At 52.1% G+C, this 17,570-nt stretch overlaps 6 protein-coding genes across 6 annotated transcripts; 4 read left to right on the top strand and 2 right to left on the bottom strand.

The window, feature by feature from the left end:
* Positions 1 to 13: 13 nt before the first annotated feature.
* AtWU_09091 (CHY and RING finger domain protein) lies at positions 14 to 3,407 on the top strand (the record flags this gene model as incomplete). Its single annotated transcript, XM_035504199.1, has 5 exons — positions 14 to 324; positions 389 to 499; positions 1,076 to 2,330; positions 2,387 to 2,751; positions 2,804 to 3,407. 5 exons carry the CDS (start codon positions 14 to 16, stop codon positions 3,405 to 3,407), a joined length of 2,646 nt encoding a protein of 881 aa, XP_035360092.1.
* A 1,126-nt stretch (positions 3,408 to 4,533) lies between these two features.
* Positions 4,534 to 7,509, top strand: AtWU_09090 (IQ calmodulin-binding motif domain protein; the record flags this gene model as incomplete). Its single annotated transcript, XM_035504198.1, has 1 exon — positions 4,534 to 7,509. The coding sequence occupies one exon, from the start codon at positions 4,534 to 4,536 to the stop codon at positions 7,507 to 7,509; it is 2,976 nt and encodes a 991-aa protein (XP_035360091.1).
* Positions 7,510 to 8,036: 527 nt separating this feature from the next.
* On the top strand, positions 8,037 to 9,431 carry cia1 (iron-sulfur cluster assembly protein CIA1; the record flags this gene model as incomplete). The annotated part of the gene is made up of 1 exon (XM_035504197.1): positions 8,037 to 9,431. One exon carries the CDS (start codon positions 8,037 to 8,039, stop codon positions 9,429 to 9,431), a length of 1,395 nt encoding a protein of 464 aa, XP_035360090.1.
* A 304-nt stretch (positions 9,432 to 9,735) lies between these two features.
* kexA (serine-type carboxypeptidase kexA) lies at positions 9,736 to 11,710 on the bottom strand (the record flags this gene model as incomplete). Its single annotated transcript, XM_035504196.1, has 3 exons — positions 9,736 to 11,082; positions 11,152 to 11,512; positions 11,580 to 11,710. The coding sequence occupies 3 exons, from the start codon at positions 11,708 to 11,710 to the stop codon at positions 9,736 to 9,738; spliced, it is 1,839 nt and encodes a 612-aa protein (XP_035360089.1).
* Positions 11,711 to 12,768: 1,058 nt separating this feature from the next.
* Positions 12,769 to 13,691, bottom strand: AtWU_09087 (SAM-dependent methyltransferase; the record flags this gene model as incomplete). The annotated part of the gene is made up of 5 exons (XM_035504195.1): positions 12,769 to 12,825; positions 12,898 to 13,016; positions 13,074 to 13,184; positions 13,247 to 13,264; positions 13,364 to 13,691. 5 exons carry the CDS (start codon positions 13,689 to 13,691, stop codon positions 12,769 to 12,771), a joined length of 633 nt encoding a protein of 210 aa, XP_035360088.1.
* A 1,548-nt stretch (positions 13,692 to 15,239) lies between these two features.
* Positions 15,240 to 15,882, top strand: AtWU_09086 (endosulfine family protein; the record flags this gene model as incomplete). The annotated part of the gene is made up of 3 exons (XM_035504194.1): positions 15,240 to 15,275; positions 15,354 to 15,437; positions 15,508 to 15,882. 3 exons carry the CDS (start codon positions 15,240 to 15,242, stop codon positions 15,880 to 15,882), a joined length of 495 nt encoding a protein of 164 aa, XP_035360087.1.
* Between the last annotated feature and the right edge of the window lie 1,688 nt (positions 15,883 to 17,570).

Below are 17,570 nucleotides of genomic sequence, written 5' to 3'. Positions count from 1 at the left end.
CTTTCGCGGCAGGATGATTACACCTACCCAGACTTTAAAGTCTGTTGTGGATCAGAAAGCTGTTGTCCATGCCTATCGCCACTTGTATCGCCAGGGCTTGAAGGCCATCAATTATTCTACCCCAGCACGGCATGTTCTTCGGCATAGTCTGCGATCCGCCTTTCGTTCATCTTCACCGGAAGAGCTGAACCCGCGGCGCATAGCCAATACTTTACAGTTTCTCCAACGAGCTGCCGACGTTGCAGGCCTTGAACATAAGATTGTGAAAAACCTGATGATGATGAAGTATTGGGAGCAGCCCCAAGTGAGAAAAGACCACCGCACGTAGGTTATCATTGAACCCCCCTGAAGAAGAATTTAGGCCGTGCGGGACTAATTTCAACCTAAGCTTGAGAGGGCTAGGGGTCGATCAAAGGGATCCTATATTGATGCAGGATACAATGCGGCAATTTAACCTAACTTTGTCACTCCTCAATGACAGCCTAGATATTTGCTTGAGGTAATCCATAGAGATCATTGATTCCCTATCGTCTATATCGAGTGTATGGGGTCACTGCTTTCGTCGGACATTGAATAATTACAGTCCCCCCAAAGTAGTAGGACAACGCAATATATTATATTCCACTTCAACTCTCACGAGGCAGGACATTACGCTATCTGAGTGTCGACTAAGGTCTACATTTATTTTCCTGGAGTTTCTTACATCTTGAAGCTCCGACAACCTTTCAAAACCGGACTTATTTCCCAGGTGAAGCTGCAGCTGGAGCTGGGTTGGATGAGAGACGAGGGGATTGTTTCAGCCGGCATGGTCGCCACTGGCGTGTGATCGGGATATACGGGAGCGTTGAAGGTGGAAGTAGATCTGGGCCGCGGCTAGCGAATCAGCATCCGCGCCGGCCCAGTGTCACATGTTCGAAGTGCCTGTTCCGGAGCCCTCGTCTGACCCTCAGGCTCGTTCCAGCGAACTCCTAGTCTTGTAATCCTGCGTACTTGGAAAATAAAAAGGCTATTCTCAATCTATCGTCTCTCCTTTGACTTTCAGCTACGTTAACACCTCATATCAATGCTGCCATAGGCCCTTCATGAGTGGGCTTATTACTTCCCTCTTCATTGAACCCGTCGTTCGGCAAGCCCGCCGCCTCTCCCAGCAGGCCAATGCCCAGCCATCCCCCGACAACCGACCTGAATCTCCCGCAAGCACACGAGACTATGTTCCCCTGGTCAATGGCAATTACAAATCCGCCGACCCTACTAAGATCATAATGCCGGACTCTGGACAAGAAAAACATGCTGATCCCCCATCGAACGGCGGATATGCGGGGTCCGACCATGGTCGTGCGATCTCGCCGACGTCGCCGCCGATCGACCCGACGAACCAACATCATGGAACAGAACATAGCACTGTCCTGGACTCGTCCAGAAGTCCAGTAGGAGACTCATTGCCGTGTTTGCCAGGTTCTCCTGGTATGCATAGAAGACCCTCGACGCCGTCGGTACGGTTTGCCCCTGTCGCTTTTCCCGCGCATGAAGCCCCTCAGAGCACGAGACAAGACCCCCAAAGCCCACGACAACACTCGAACGACCAACTATCAGGTGAAGACAGCGGGACATCTTATACCTTACCAGAGGACGATGGAATGGGTGCCTTGAGAAAGAGAATCCACGCTATCAGGGACCTGGGATCTAGCAATGCAGACCAGGCACGCATGATCCACGCCTTAATGACGGAGAACTACCACGCTTCCCAGAAGAGTCTTGATGATCAGCCTGCTCCAAGGAGTCTATCACCTTTTAGCCCTCGCACCCTCCCACGGGCGGATAGCCCCGGTAGCTGGTCCGACCGATCTTCCAGTCAAACATCGCAGTCTCCAGTCTCGACAGCTCCCGATACTCCTTCGTACAATTTGACGGCTGAGGATTTAATACCAACGTATGCGCCCCGGATGGAGCCCGAGTCGCCTCTCGGTGAAGTGGAAGATATAGATGCAGAAGAATGTGAGGAAGTTTTTCTGGGCTGTGAACACTATAAGAGAAACGTCAAGTTGCAGTGCCATGCGTGTAAGAAATGGTACACCTGTCGCTTCTGCCACGACGCAGTCGAGGATCACCATCTTGACCGGCCAAGAACAGAGCATATGCTGTGCATGTTGTGTGGGCACGCTCAACCTGCGGCACATTCATGCGGACATTGTGGTGAACCGGCGGCGCAGTACTATTGTCACGTCTGTAAACTCTGGGACAATGACGCAGACAAGAGCATATATCATTGCAATGACTGTGGCATATGCCGTATTGGGCAGGGCCTGGGGAAGGATTTCTTCCACTGCAAGGTAAGGGACCAATCCACCTGAGTTGACCGGCGTGGGATGCTGATGTGAGGGTCTAGACGTGCAGTGTCTGTCTTCCGATCTCTATCGAGAACACGCATCGATGCATAGAGCGCTCTACGCAATGTGACTGTCCTATTTGCGGTGACTATATGTTCACGTCGCCAGAAACTGTGGTTTTCATGCGGTGTGGGCATAGCATCCACCAGCGATGTCTATCTGAATATGCGAAAACTTCGTACCGCTGTCCGATATGCAGCAAAACCATAACAAATATGGAATCCACGTTTCGGAACCTGGATCGAACCATCCAAAGCCAGCCTATGCCAGCCGAGTTTAGAGACACAAGAGCTCTTATCTATTGCAATGATTGTGGTGCCAAGTCTATTGTCAAGTATCACTGGCTGGGTCTTCGATGTGATATGTGGGTTCTTTAATGATCTCCCTTCCACACGGTATGCTAACCAAGGGCTTAGGTGTGAATCATATAATACTGCTCAGAAGCAGCTTCTCCACCGCGATGCTCAGGATCCCGCAGAAATTGATGGCGAGGACACGGACATGGCAACCTCACGAATTAGATCTTCCTCCTATGGCGCGGATGAGACCGTATTATCAACGCTAGCCTCGTTGCGAATTGACACGAGCAGTGTTCCGAGGCCGGATTCAGCAACCCCTCGGACCAACGCACCTTTGTCCGCCGAAGCAGCTGGCCAGTTCTCGTCCTATAGTCTGGCTCGTGGTCGTGCAGTCTCCCCGGTGATCAGTAATTATTTTGGTATCCCGCCAGATCGTGAATCGGAGAGGTCGCGATCCACATCTTTCTTTAGCGGCTTAACCTTCCGGAACAGTGCGGACGATGACGGTGGCGAGCTTCGCTTATGGGGTACCAAAATCAAGTACAGCTATGGTTTTCTCGGACAAGAAACCGAATCTGTTGATGGGGCCTCTGATGCGGAAATTGGAGAGTTGGACGAGGATGACGATAGTGGATCCGAAGAAGCAGAGAATACTCGTGAAGAAAATGAAGATGACGAAGAAGACGATCAGGAGAGCATCGACATATTTGGACATCGATGAAGTCACCTTATCATATACTATATACATACACACGGCTGTTCCTCGAAAGGCTACTGGGGAAGCGGATAACGACCACCATAATGGAGCTGTCATGGCAGAAGTTGGCCGGTCCAACTGAAAGCTGCCTTCTACGATACATTGATACTTTTTTCTTCTTTGGCTTGAGTTATGGTGGTATGGGCGTTTGGTGTTGAACTTGTGAGATCAACGAGTCTATTGGTACTATCAGTCATTGTTGCACCCGCACGCTTGTCACACGGCGCATCGGATGGAGGTAGCAGGGGGGTTTTTAAGGGAGACTGGGGAGGTTAGAGGGTGTTTTTGCTTTGTGTAATATTAGACCCGGAAGGTTAATGGGTAGACAGAGGGGGGAAATAGCATGGCCTTCTCCCTCGTCTCTTTCTTTTTTATTACTTCATCTTCTATACTACAAAGGTCTCTATTGAGTGGTGATGTACTCGTGATGTATGCCCCAGGCGAGCAAGGGATGCTTAGGTAAGCGAGAAATGGGGGGAAGATTTGACTGAATCGGGCGAAGATGACGATGACGACAAAAGTAAAGATGGGATGCAGATGCAGAATGATTGAATGAATGCAGGATCCCAACCATGGTTGGCCACTCTGAAACGCCCTCCTTCTGAAGATCGATCTACCTACTTCTAGGCAGCTCTGCTTCTTCTTCCTCTCGTTAGAAATCTTCTTCTGCTGTTCCCTCTACCGCTCCACACATTTCCATTCCGTCCTTTCTTTGTCCTTCCTTCTGACTCTCTGCCCGCTGCTGCTCACTAATCTTAATCTCTCCTCTGAAACGAAAGCACGGATCTCTCCGGGGCATGTTCCAACCCTCAGCTTGATTACGAACGCTTCCCCGACTCTTCGGTGCTGCTGCGCACCCGTCCCGGCGACACTCTTCTTGTCCTGCCCAACACTTATCCAGACTCTCCTTTTCCGTCTGTCTGTTACGGATTCAACCCGCCCTTGACCGTCGCACTATATAATCCAGTCGCTATACAGTACACCCATCCGATACCCTCCCCCCCAACCCCTCCGATAAGGCCCCTCCCTATCGGTCTCTCTGGCGCGGATGCAGCAGCAGTACAACTACAAACCCTCGTCCTAATAGAACATGATCCGTCGCAATTCAGACATTGAGGTCCAGCTCCCAGATGCCGGTAGTCCCGTCGTCTCCGAACCTTCAAACAACCCGGATGTAGAGATGTCATCGGATGAGCCTACTCTTCCTCTGAGCCTCCCTGCCCACCTCGCCGCTCGCTTTGCCCGGAAACCCAGTGTGATCCGTCGCTCATCAGCAGCCTCATCCCGCCGAAGCTCGATATCGTCCCTTCATTCGCAACACTCGCATGCGTCGGCTCATGGCGCATCTTCTACCGATCACGCAGCACAGCATCTCCGGCGGACCTCTATCCTCGAAAGCCGCAAGGCACGGCTTGCCGACCGCGCGTTACACGCAGAAAAGGTTAGGCTACGTGCTGCCCTTGCGAAAGCTGCTACACGCAACTTGCAAAGAGAGGAACGGGCTTTAGCTGCCCAGCAAGCTCGGGAACGGCTTTTGGCTGAAATCACTGCCAAGTGCGAGGAGGAAGTCCGCCGGGCGAAAAAGAAAGCTGAAGACAACCGGGAAAGGAAGGCTGCTGAGCACGCTCGCCTTCGTTTGGAGATCGCCGAGAAATTCGCAGAGGTAGAGAAAAGGCGAATGCTATATCAACAGAGCCAACGGCGCCACCGCACCAGTAGCCTGCATTCCACGGACGAGAAGAAGATGTCAAAGCTTTCAGCGGGTCTCATCACGCGGGACGCAGCCGCAAGAACAATTCAACGCGCATGGAGGACATACCATTCCAAACTGATCATGCGAGAGTTTATTGACCTAGGCCTGACCACCGGTCGCATCCGTGACATGACCTTTGAGAATGTGGGTGCCCTGCTATCGGCGGATCCAGTCCTGACCACTACGGCCCGCGTCCTTCGACTCTGCGGGCTGCAAGACATGGAAAGCGGCACCATGGGCGGCCGGGGTGCTGTACGCACGTTTTTGAGCAGCTACTTGATTGTCACTCATCCTACAGAGGTTCTGAGCAGCAACGGAGAACAGGAACAGGACCTGATTGCCAAAGCACGAGAGCTCCTCGGGGCGTTCGAGCAAGTCACTCCTCTGCTCTCCTCCGGCTGCTGCTCGCCTCTGTCCATATCCACTGAGCTCCAGGTGCTGTGTGAGGCATACAGTGTCTTTTTCTCTGCGTTCCATGCGTGGAAGACGCATGATTCCAGCGTTTTGATTGAGATCATGCTAGCTCAGTTTATCGAGCTGGAGCTGATCTGGCAGACGGTCAAGGATGATCGTGCCGGTGGTGTGGCCGACGATTATCGGCAGGGGATCAGACAAAACCAGATATTGCTCCTTGCCAGGCTGAAGCGTCTGGCGGGGTCTGATCGGGCCATGCAGATGGTGCGCGATGCTTTGAAGAAGGCCAAGCGTGAGAAGAAACGTACTGCCTCTAAGAAGCAAGCTATCCCGCGGTCAGCGGAAGTTGCGCCCTCCACCGAAGCTCTCACTGAGAGTGTTGCCTCTCCTATCAGTGAGACATTCAACAACGTGGATAGCGCAGTGTTGAAAGAATTAGACAGGCAGCGGATTTCACCTCATGAACGGTTCACCCGTATCCTTACTGCCCTTCCAGAGAACCGGGCGTTGGTCCATGAGCTCCTCATCAACAAGGCGTTCAAGATTGATGAGGAACAATATACGGAACCGCGCAGGCGGATAATGGAGCATATGTGCGAAATGATGCGCAGGGATGTTGATGACGGTCTGGGCACGAACTGGACGGTGGCTATGGCTACTGTGATTCAGGATCGATTGCTGCGCTCTCTTCGGCCTGGCAATTCGCTCCACGTATTGATCAGTGAAGTGCTGGATCCTAAACTAATCGAGAACCAGTGCAAGGCTGGCGCTTTTTCCTACGATAAATTTTTCGAGTTTATGAATACCATCCTTCCGAAGCTCTGCGCACCGTATCGCGACCCTGTGGTCAAGGCCTTTGTCGAGGATACGTCCGGGGATGCGATCGATCGCCTAGCAAGACTTATGGGAATCATCGATCTCCTGTCTCTCGATCACACCAATTTCATGATCCAGATGGCGGCGCCGCAGCTCATTCAGGAGGCGCCTGGCTACGAACAGAGAACGTTCGAGAAAGGTCTCCAAGATGGCTCGTTGAGTCTCGGGAAGACCCGCCGTTTCTGGCGGACGTACCGAAAGGTTCTCGCAGATGAGATGCGGAAGCGTGATCCGGAGAACGTAAATGGCGAGCCACAACCCCCTATGGCAAAGATCTACGCGCAAGGATTGGTGGATCTGGTGCTGAGCAACGCCCCCGTGTCCGACGAGCTGATTCCTGAGACACTGGAGTTGGATCGCCAGCGGCTTGGGCGGCTACATGCCCAAGCATTTCGGATCGTTGCCACGGCGTCCATACTCTTAACGGCAAAGAACCTGCTCAAACGTGATGTGCGGTCTCAATGGAAGGCCGAGGCTGACCGAATCCTGTCCCTCGACTTCAATGAGATCCAACCTGATCGGGTCCAGTCGATCTTAGAGTCCACTCACCCAATGCCTCCTAGTGCGAGCGCCCAATTGGCAGCCACCATTCGACGAGTGCTGGCGCCAGTAGGTGCCGCTTGCGCCGCTGCCGCACCGGCGGGAGCGACGCAGACGACAGTCGAGATCCAAACGGATCCAGACCCGTCGGGCCCGTCTGCTGCCTCCTCGTCTACCGTGTCCGAACCTGCAGGATCCATTGGCTCTGCAGGATCGTGCGGGAGCGCGACCAATGCTGCCAGCTTTACGGACCCTGTGGCACGGTTGATCTTGTCGCGTCTACGAGCTCACATCCTCTCTCGTATGAGCGCGTCTAGCGCCAGCGAGAGGGTGCGGGCCACTACTACGGCTAGCCAGAGTCTAGCAGGAGCCGGTATGCCTGAGTTCGTGACAGAGGTCGGGCAATTGACCGAGGAGTTGGAGAAGATGCGTGAAGTGGACTGGTTATGTCATGGCATGATCTACGATCGCATCTTGGCCTAGGGTGTTTGGGCTTCAGACTGGAGCGTAATGCCAATTGTATATTTTGGGCTGACAGGGGCCTTTCTCTCTCTCTCTCTCTCTTTCATCCGTTACTTTATGGTCTCTTATTTTTACATGGGCTTCTTTGGAGGGATATCTGTCTATAACAGGAGGGTAGACTAGGATGTGAAGGCGTAGTGTTGATATTTCTGTACCTAATGTGAACGCGAATCTATACAGTCGCAGTTTGTATCTCCGGGGCTCTATATGGATGGAATGAGTGATCTGTAGAATGAAGTCATGCTTTTTATATTCAAACCCTTTTACAACCGCCAACTGGTGAGCTCAGCGCGCTGTGACGTGACTAATCGCCGATCCACGGCAACGACGACATTATCAGTCAGTATTCGCTCCCCGCCAAATCCCACGTTATTTCCATCCTCTCCCATTGGACCATCTACCGACTTCCTAAGAGCCCGAGTAGACATTTGCGGCAGGAAAGCAAGGAGGCGCTCTAAATATAGACCGGAATACCCTCAATCATCACCATGGCCGCCGTCGACCATCCCGCCTCCTCGCTCCCCCACCTCCAGCTGCTGTCGGATTTGACCCCGCCTTCGCTCGAACGCACCTGGTTAACAGCACCGCACCCCCGACTTCCCATCGTCGCCACCTGCAGCTCCGACAAGACCGTACGCGTCTACTCCCTGACCAACTTCCGGCTCCTCTCCACCATCTCCGGCGGACACAAGCGCAGCGTCCGCACAGCAGCATGGAAGCCACATGTCCAGGGCGAGAGCGTGCTCGCAACGGGTAGTTTCGACGCCACCGCGGGGATATGGCGTCGGTGGGACAGTTATGGACAGACGACTGGTGATGAAGGATGGGGATTGGGTCAAGATATCACCACCAAGAGCGAGTCACAGCAAGAGCAAGCGCAAGAGACCGACATTCTCCGTCAACAGCAAGCTGCAGACAACGACAGTGACGGCGGCGCAGATGATGAAGACGAAGAATGGCGCTTCGCCGTCCTCCTCGATGGACATGACAGCGAAGTCAAATCCGTCTCGTGGTCCCCCTCGGGAATGCTCCTTGCGACATGTTCGCGGGACAAATCGATCTGGATCTGGGAGGATCTGGATGACGGGGACAATAACTTCGAGACGGTGGCAGTGATGCAAGAGCACGAGGGAGATGTCAAGTGTGTGGCGTGGCATCCGGTGGAGGAGTGTTTGGCTAGTGCGAGCTACGATGATACAATTCGTATTTGGCGCGAGGATCTGGATGATTGGGGACAGGTTGCTTGTTTGCGGGGTCATGAGGGGACCGTCTGGTTTGTGGATTGGGAGAGTGTGGAGAATGCGCCAGTTTGTTCGGAGGAGACGCTGTTGGCGCAGTGGAAGGAGGATGTGAAGAGGGAGTTGTCGGGTCCGCGTATTGTCTCGTGCTCGGATGATCGCACCGTCCGGGTCTGGAGGAGACAGCCTAAGGAGCAGGCTGCTGCTGGGGGTACAGGCATGCCGAGTATTTTGCGTCCGACGGGCCTGGATGAGACTTGGGAGGAGGAGACGGTCTTGCCCAAGGTACATGATCTGGCTGTTTATGCGGTCGCTTGGAGCAAGCGCACGGGATTGCTGGCGTCTGTGGGTGCGGATGGTCGCATTGTGATCTATGAGGAGCGCTTGGTGGTGGTGGATGATGATGCTTCTGCGGGTGAGTCGCAGCCTATGGATACGGATCCGCCTGCGGCTGCGGCAAAGGGTGCTGTGCGGCCGGAGTGGGCGGTTCTGGCGGTGTTGCCGGGGGCGCATGGCATCTATGAGATCAACCATGTGGCCTGGGCCAAGCGTGCGGATCGTGGTCGTGACGTGAGCAGGGAGGAAGAGGTCTTGGTCACTACCGCTGATGATGGCAGTGTCAAGGTATGGACGGTGAAGCGGTAATTATTTGGGAGGGGGAAGTTGCAATTGGATATCGACTATATTGAGGTCTATACGATGTTTACCGGTATATGAGATTCGTGGCTTATAGACGGGGAGAGCATTGTGTCTGGGCTATATATCAGGAAGCGGTCATAAACTTTGTTCATGTCTAGATGTTAAATGATGCCAGGTAGCAACCTAGATAAGATGATAAATGCACATAAGGAGCACATCCTTTCGTGGCCAAGAAAACAAAAACCAAAGGCCAAAACCCGAAGCAAGCCATACACCTACACCATCACAAGTTTACCCAACAAAAGATGAACTAGGATAGATTATGATTGCCCCCAGCTCGGGAGGCCTGTCGAGAATGCTGTCGCGAGATATCATCCTCGTCGCTGTCATCGCCCACAGCGTAGTGTTCTCTTTCGAGATCCGGAGAATGAAGGTCATCGAGTTCGGCCTCGTCGAAATCCCCAGCTTCGACATCTGCGCCTCCCGTGCGCTTGTTGTGGAACCGCTCGAGAACAGAGCTTCCGCTCATGTCCTTATGCCAGACGCCCCGATATCCCTGGTGACGCCGGCGGCTGCGCCAGATGAAGAAGCCCCAAACTAATACTCCGATAATGACGACAACGAGAACGGCTTCACCTGACTTGGCGTAGGCTTTCCATTCCGTCTCCTTGATCCTCTCCTTCTCCTGCTCCTCCGCCGCGGTGCTGTTAGGATGGCCACCCACTGACGTCTGGGGCAGCTTCTCGCCGTCAATGCGCGAGTCGGCGGGGCTGCCTCCGATACTTGCGATATCGACATTCATGAAGCGATCTAGCATGTCCCGGCTCTGACGGGGAAGGTCGTAGGGAACCATGTGACTTGCGTTGTAGATGAGCACATAAGTCAAGTTTCTGGCATATTGATAGATACCAGCCGGCTCGCCTTCAAAACTCCAGTCGTGTCGAGGAGCCCAGACGCCGGGTGAGGTCTCGAAACCGGTGCCCCCGTTCCACTTCATGTTGTTGATGAGCTGTTCTGTTCCGACATGGTTGCAAATTAGGTCCTTGTCTCCGCTGAAAAGAAGGATTTGAAGGCCCGATTCCAGCAAGCCAGGAAGTAGTTGAACCGAAGGCGGGGACTTTTGCGGATTGAAGGCGCTGCTCACTGCTCCTGAACACTCCACCCAGCCAGACTTCTTCTCCGGATTGATGTTAAGCGCTTTAACCACATCTTCTCGCTGCAGGTAAGGCTTCACGTCCTCCAGGTCGGTCGGCCAGTTCATACCGCATGCGTCGGTGGTGTCACGAAGGCGGATGTCATACATGTTGAGACATTGGTTGTCTTCGACCGTCTTATCCAACAGAGCATTCATGACCTTCTCGCAATCGTTCAGATGGACCTTGTTCTTGCCCGTTTCCAACCGGGACTTGCAGACTGACTGCAAGACTTCGAGTTCCTTCGCGACCCGGCTGCCTTCCTTGATAAGGCCTTCTTCATATGCGTAGGGTAAGTAGGACATGTACTGTTCATTTGGAGAAATCCAACCATTGCCAATCAATAGACCTTTCAGATTCCACGAAGCGATGGTCTTTCCTTGAACATTCTTGTTCCGTTCCTGAATGGCTTTTGCGATGTATGGAATATGCTGACCGGCGTAGGACTCGCCGGCAATGTAGATCTGTGGGAGATGTTAGTAAAGAATCCTTTAGGGTGCGAGGCTAGGGTAGAGCGGGTTATTGCAGCATACATCATCGCGTTCATACTCCGGAAATAATCTGAACCACTCTTCCAGGAAGACAATGAACTGAGCCGACATCTCATCGAGCTCATGGAGATAACTGTCCGTGTTGACGTAACTGAACCCGGTTCCAACTGGCTGATCGACGAACAACAAATTGGCAAATTCATCCCAGGAACCCTCATTATAGGTCAAGGTTTCATTGTCCTTCAGGCGATACGGACCGACCTCCATCAATGCGCCGTCCATGGAACTACATCCGGGCCCACCGTTCAGCCAGATCACGGTTCGTTGGCGGTTGGCGATATGGCGATTTTGATAATGCCAAAAGAAAAGGTTTCCATTGTTCTGTGGATCCACCTCGATATGGCTGCGCGTGGAGGCCGCAAGTCAGTATATGAGTGCTAAGCGAACCGTTCCGGAATATTGAAGCTTACCCAGCATGCATCTTCAGCAAGGGCCCCTCGGGGGCACCGGGCAAGGAGTGAACATAATAGTCTGCGGCCGACTTGGCTGATACCAAGGACGGGCTCAGAAAAAGGAGCGTTGAGATCAACCAGGACGCCATTGAGGGAATGGAAGTGGTCTCCCCGCGGAATGATAAGGAGACCATGTGTAGGCGATTAGGACTGAGATATGGCGGCGGCGGCGGCGGCGGAGGCGGATGACCGGGGTAGTAGTAGATAGTGCCGAAGAAGGCGCGGAGGAAACGGTCCCAAGTGGGATTGAAATCGCGCTCAAGGAGTCATCGAATTTCAGCCAGCGGGGCCTTGCACTTTTCGCTTACCCGTCACCCTTGGGGGCGGAGGTAATGGGAAGCAACGCTCTCGGGGATTACGTCGGCGGAGAGGACCGGGAGGGAACCTGGTTCAGGAACAGGGATAAAGGTCAAGGCCAGAGGGAGGCGGGGTAGGAGTGTTTGTGACCTCTAGCACAAGAGCCGCTGTCCAGACACGCGCCAGATGTGAAGTTCAAGAGACTCTGAAGGAGAAAAGGGGAGGGAGAGGGCGAAAGATGGGAAAGGGAAGTGGATGAGAGAGACAGCTGAGGGAGAGAGAGTGGATAGAGAGAGCATAAGAGGATGGCGTGGCCAGACGGGGCGGCGCTCGGTATGGCCCCGTATCAGCCGGTATCTGGCTGATCCCGTTACGATTGTTACGCACCCTAAAGAGGCGTGAGAAGCGGCCTGATGGAAGGGATGAAACCATTCTGATACCGTTTCCAGACCGTCTCAGCCTATCGTTGCCTATTTGGGGGCTCTATAGGTTGCTTCTATAGAAAGACTCGAATCCCGTCGCATTCTCTGGTTCTATGACTTTTCTGACTGTGTCTTTCTCATGCATTGTGTGAATCGGCCAGATAGAACGCCACAATGTCCTCGTGGCAATAGCTCCAATGGTTATCTGACCATATCGCTTTCCCTTTTCCGAAGCTATCCGTGATGTAGTTCTCGCCGGTGCTAGCCAAGAGTTCGCCCGAATCGGGTCAGTCCTTAGGGTCTATGACTTAGTCCTTCTACATCTTGCGGGTCTAGCGCTCATGATTTCTTATTATATTTCTCTCTTTAACTATCCTGTACAGATGTTTATTTTTCGGACAAGCTACGTCCGCTGCTGGTATACCAGATCAAACAAGATCATCGATGCCCTGGTCAGCATCCTTTTTGATCAAGTCAACCATGCCCTGGGATTTGTCAGTGATATCGTGAGATGAGAATTGATGTCTCTGTGGGTGAGAGGTTCTTCCAGGACGCACCTTGGGCATGATTGGCTCTCCATCATCGCCCTTTACATAGCGGAACGGCATCTCGGTGCGTTCATGCTCGTTAATCAAAATTTCCGGGTAGTCAATGTACTGAATTTGCTCCAGGGGCACTGTCCCGGGGTCAGCTCTTGTCTCTCATCTCACTGTCCGGAGAAGCAGGGGTTGACCTTTCTCATGCACGACCATGCGCGTAACACGCACCGCCGTGTCCGTGGTCATCTGCTTAGGGCCCAGTCTTCTTCCGGCATAACCCTTCTTGCGCAGTTCGGAAGTCCGATCTGAATCCATTTCGTCAACAGCTTGAACCTCATGGTTACTGCTATTTCAAAAGGGAACTTACCACGAGGAGGATCATCGCCTGAAGACCAACGGATCTCGACGGTTAGCTATCTTGGAAATATCGTAATGCCAACTAGATACCTCCGACAGTCCAGGCTCGATGATTAGGAGCACTCACCAAGAATCCCTCCGAAAAGGAAGACATCAAAAGTGTCTGCATCAGCGGGACTCAACTCCACGGTGGCAGCGGGGTCCAGCAGGCAGACTCTGGATTTCCGATCCGCAAAGATCTGCTCGACACTGCGATGCTCCACCCCAAGGCCTGGGGTAGCAGCCAGGTCTTCTGGCATCTGCAAGGAGGTGGGCACCGAACTGAGGAGAAATTTGCTTCCCGCGGCGTGTGATTCACGGGCAATGCAGCCATACTCCAGGGCGGACCAAGCGCCCAGCTCGGGGTCCAGATGTTCGACCACAATGGTCACGGGTTCCGAACCTTGCGCGGACATGGTGTCGCAATTGGAAGGATTTGATGTATCCTGCAGTTGAGACAATGGCTTAGAGCGTTTACAATTGGATGGGTGTATCGAGAGAAGAGGTGTGAACCAGCCAAAGTGTGTCGTCCCAGGTAGTTATACCTTGTTCTTCTTTTCCCTTTTCTTGTCGTCAGAATATAACGGCAACCAAGAATTATGAGAATAGGAAAGAAAAAATGTCCCAAGATAATTCTGAATTTTGAATAGTATGGACAGAGAGAGAGAACAATGGGGAATATCCTACGTGGAAATAAAATCCAGCAAGACTGGAAGAAGAGATGAGTGCGATGCGTTCGTGGAGGGGCAGAATGGAGAAGAGCTGCTGAATTTGATTCCGTTTGAAGAAGTCAATTCGAGGTCGAATACCGAGTACTAATAATACCACCCCGACAAGTTCACCACCACCACCATCACATTACCACTCCCTATTTACATCTTGCAATTACTACCAGGGGACTCTGAAGCAGATGAGGCAGTTTACTTCTAATCGAATATTTGCATAATTAAATAAAAAAAAAAAAAAAAGAGTGATTTGTTGGATATTCTCTGCATCTGATTTCACAATGAAACCATGGAGGGGTTGGCTGGGTTTGGTTTCTAATCGATAAACCGGCAACTTATCAAGGCCAACAACGATAAAGACTATCGGCACTTGAATCTAAGTAGTAGTTCTTTAATTTACTAATTGCACTAAAACCACTGATGGCATTGACACCGCCGTCAAGCAGAATTACATAGATCTGTGGTGAACATGAAATTGTACAACAGTCCATACACACGTTAAATTAACTCTTGTGAATTTACCGATTGATTTATGCTGGAAGTGAGTTGCCGGCAAGGTCGGTATTGGTATGTAACAGTATAGTCACGAGGTAGTGGATCCGTTCCAGAATACACCAGACTAAACCAGATGCAGATAGCATCATACTATAACAGGCATTGTGGGTACAGGTGGATCGACATTAGCGGAGAACAGGGTTGGTACTGAGACGGTCACAGCCAACTATCGGGCAGTGGCACCTTCCCCCAATTATGACGGGCAAGGTCACTTCTCTCTCTGTCTCTCTGTCTCTCTTTATCTTCGGACTGCTTGCTTGACTTGCTCTTCTGCCTCTTCCTCCTCCCACTTTCAACTCATCCCCTCCCCCCCCCTTTTTCTCTTCTTTCTCTTATCTTCTCGGTTTGACCAACTCAGTTCATTTCAATTTTATCTTCTTCGTTCTCTCTTGCTTTCACGCCCTTCCCTTCCCTTCCACCCCCCCCTTTGGTTCAGTCAACTCGACCAACTTATTGGTGTCGTCCCATCCTGTGGAATCTATACTTTCCTCCCCGCCATCGGTGGGGTTTCCTGACGACACTCCCTTCCAGTGACCACGCCTCACCCAGTCCTGTCCCCCCCTCAACAACCTAACAACCTCACCTTATTTTTGCCCAACTCTTCCTTCTCTATTTCTCGTCACCGACTTTACTGTCTTTCTTTCTCTCCTGTCAATCCTCAATTTTCAACTTTGGTTCGCCAATATGAATCCCCATCAGCAGAACAAGATCGATACTAGCGTGAGTCTTTCCCGAGCGACTAATCCCTTTGAAAATAATGTTCCTTATTGGACTGACAATGACTTTGTGTCTATCTAGAAAATGAGCCCGGATGAGCAGCGGCTCTTCCGCCTCTATGGCAAGATGCCCACCAAGAAAGACCTCCTGCAGAACAAACTGAAGGTATGCCGACTTAATTGTCTTCGCGCAGTCTGTCCGTCAACCCTCTAATCGCGGGCTTGTTGCTGTTTAGGAGCGCAAATACTTTGACTCGGGTGACTACGCACTCAGCAAGGCCGGAAAGGCTTCGGACGTCGGTGTCACCAACATTGGCTCCCAGCACCCCGTCCCGGAGAACATTCCTCACCTAACTGCCACCTCGCCTGGTGCTAACAACCCTGCGGCTGCAAGCAATGGCGGCAGCATCAGTGCTCAAGGAGGCCAGCAGATCCCTGGTAGCATCAGTGGTCATCCCGGCTCCATCGGATTTCAGAGCCGAAGCCCTGTGAAGGAGGCAAGTTATCTGCAACGGGAAACAAGTGCGGATGAGACCGAGGAAGCCGAGAAGAAGGAAGATGACAGCGTGAGCCCACCCCCAGCGCGTGGCGGTGTCCCGATCCGGCAATAAATGCCTGAACTGTCATTCGTGTTCTCCATGCCCCGTTCACACTTGTTTCGCATCATGTCTCTGGTTTCCCCGTCGGTGGTGGTGGCATCAAAAGAGCCTGGCGCTATGGATCGATTTTAATGTATTTACGACATTTGTTTCCCTTCTTCTCCCCTTTCCGTTTCTAGCGATTTCTGTGGAAAAAACAGAATGGCCTTGTTTCAGAGCTGGCGGCAATGAAGTTGCAAGGGCGGCGGGAGCCGAGGCTCGGTCCAGTTAGGGCCACTTATCAAAAGCTCAAGCCGGAGCTGTGCTCTGAGGCCGTCTACTTGGACCAAGCTCGCTTACTGGACCCGTCCTCTCAGGATTCGTTGCTCGTGGTATCGGCTTTGAGGTCACCTCAACGCTTTTCGTTTTGAAACTTCTTCTCTTCTCTGTCAATATCAGCTGCAGAACATATATTGGTCATTTGCTGGTCCAATTATCCCACAGGCCCCTTGCTGGTGCGTTCATTCCCGCTCATATGTGTGTGTGTGATGCCGCACAGAACGTGAGATCGTTTCGCATACTGTTGTTATCTTATGGATGGAGGAGTACGTGAGTGAGTGCGTGCTGGATACACGGTTCAATTCGGAGATGGCAATGCACATGGCATCTGTTCTATTCCTGAAGTACGTTGGCAAACGAGCCCTCATCAGGGCCAAAATGCAAATTGATGGTTTTTCTCCGTCCATGTTGCGGTCTCAGATCCCATGCCGTATGTGTGAGCTCTACATTGATACGGTAGGCGGAATGCATCCCGTGTGCATTTACTATCCCATCCGTTTAGGAGTGCGGAATAGCGCACCTTGGGTGCCGGCAACGTGATTTTCGCTCAGTTGATATTCTGCGCTATGTGTAACATGAAGATGACCAATACAAGATCGCTACAGGCGGGGGGAAGACATCGTATCTTCCATCGCAAAACTGTCATTGGGTATAAGAACTCGTCTAAGGCACACAAAAGGCAACAAAGCCTGGGATGGGGCAATACATGCTGTTATATGATCCTTGATTGCGAATTGGAAGAGAAAAATAATTGCATAAAAATAAAAATAAATTGACGACTCAGCAAAACGACTGGGGTATAGTAACAAGAGTGGCTCGCAAGACCATAGTGTAATTGAGAGAGGACCAGTTTAGAAAGGAGCGATGAAAGGCAGGAGGGTACCTAAACCCCGAGCGGAAGGGGCCCACAGAGTGTTTGCAGGGACAGCAAGGCAGCAAAATAAGCCGAGTGCACCATTATTGAACCCGCCGTCGCGGGTGGGGTGCTCATGACCGACAAAGGCTATACATTATCATTGCCACCCAGCTAGGGGGGCAATGATTGCATGGCTCTGGTATAGCTGTGTGAAGGGTGTGGTCGAGAGCTGTTTGCTGCCCCGTACCTGTATTACCGGAGTAACATACTCAGAGTGGGATGCTGCAAGTAGGGCCAATGGAAAAGCTTCTGTGCTTCCGGTCCCCATTCAAAGAAATGTAATAGTATCTGAGATAGCAAAATGACAATGCTAGCCTTCGAAGTGCTTTTGATAGAAGCTCCAGCGAAAAGCATGCTTTGGGTGCCTGGCATAGTCTAGCCTGAAAAGTCGAAGAATCCGGGCAATAGTAGCCTCAGCTGTAGGCTTCGAAAGGCGTCCGTGTCCGGCTCGATAGTTGTAAATGAA

Source organism: Aspergillus tubingensis (assembly GCF_013340325.1).
Source record: "Aspergillus tubingensis WU-2223L DNA, scaffold_9, whole genome shotgun sequence".
Classification (NCBI taxonomy): domain Eukaryota; kingdom Fungi; phylum Ascomycota; class Eurotiomycetes; order Eurotiales; family Aspergillaceae; genus Aspergillus; species Aspergillus tubingensis.
Note: the sequence above shows the minus strand (reverse complement) of the source record. Positions and strands in the feature narration are given on the sequence as shown.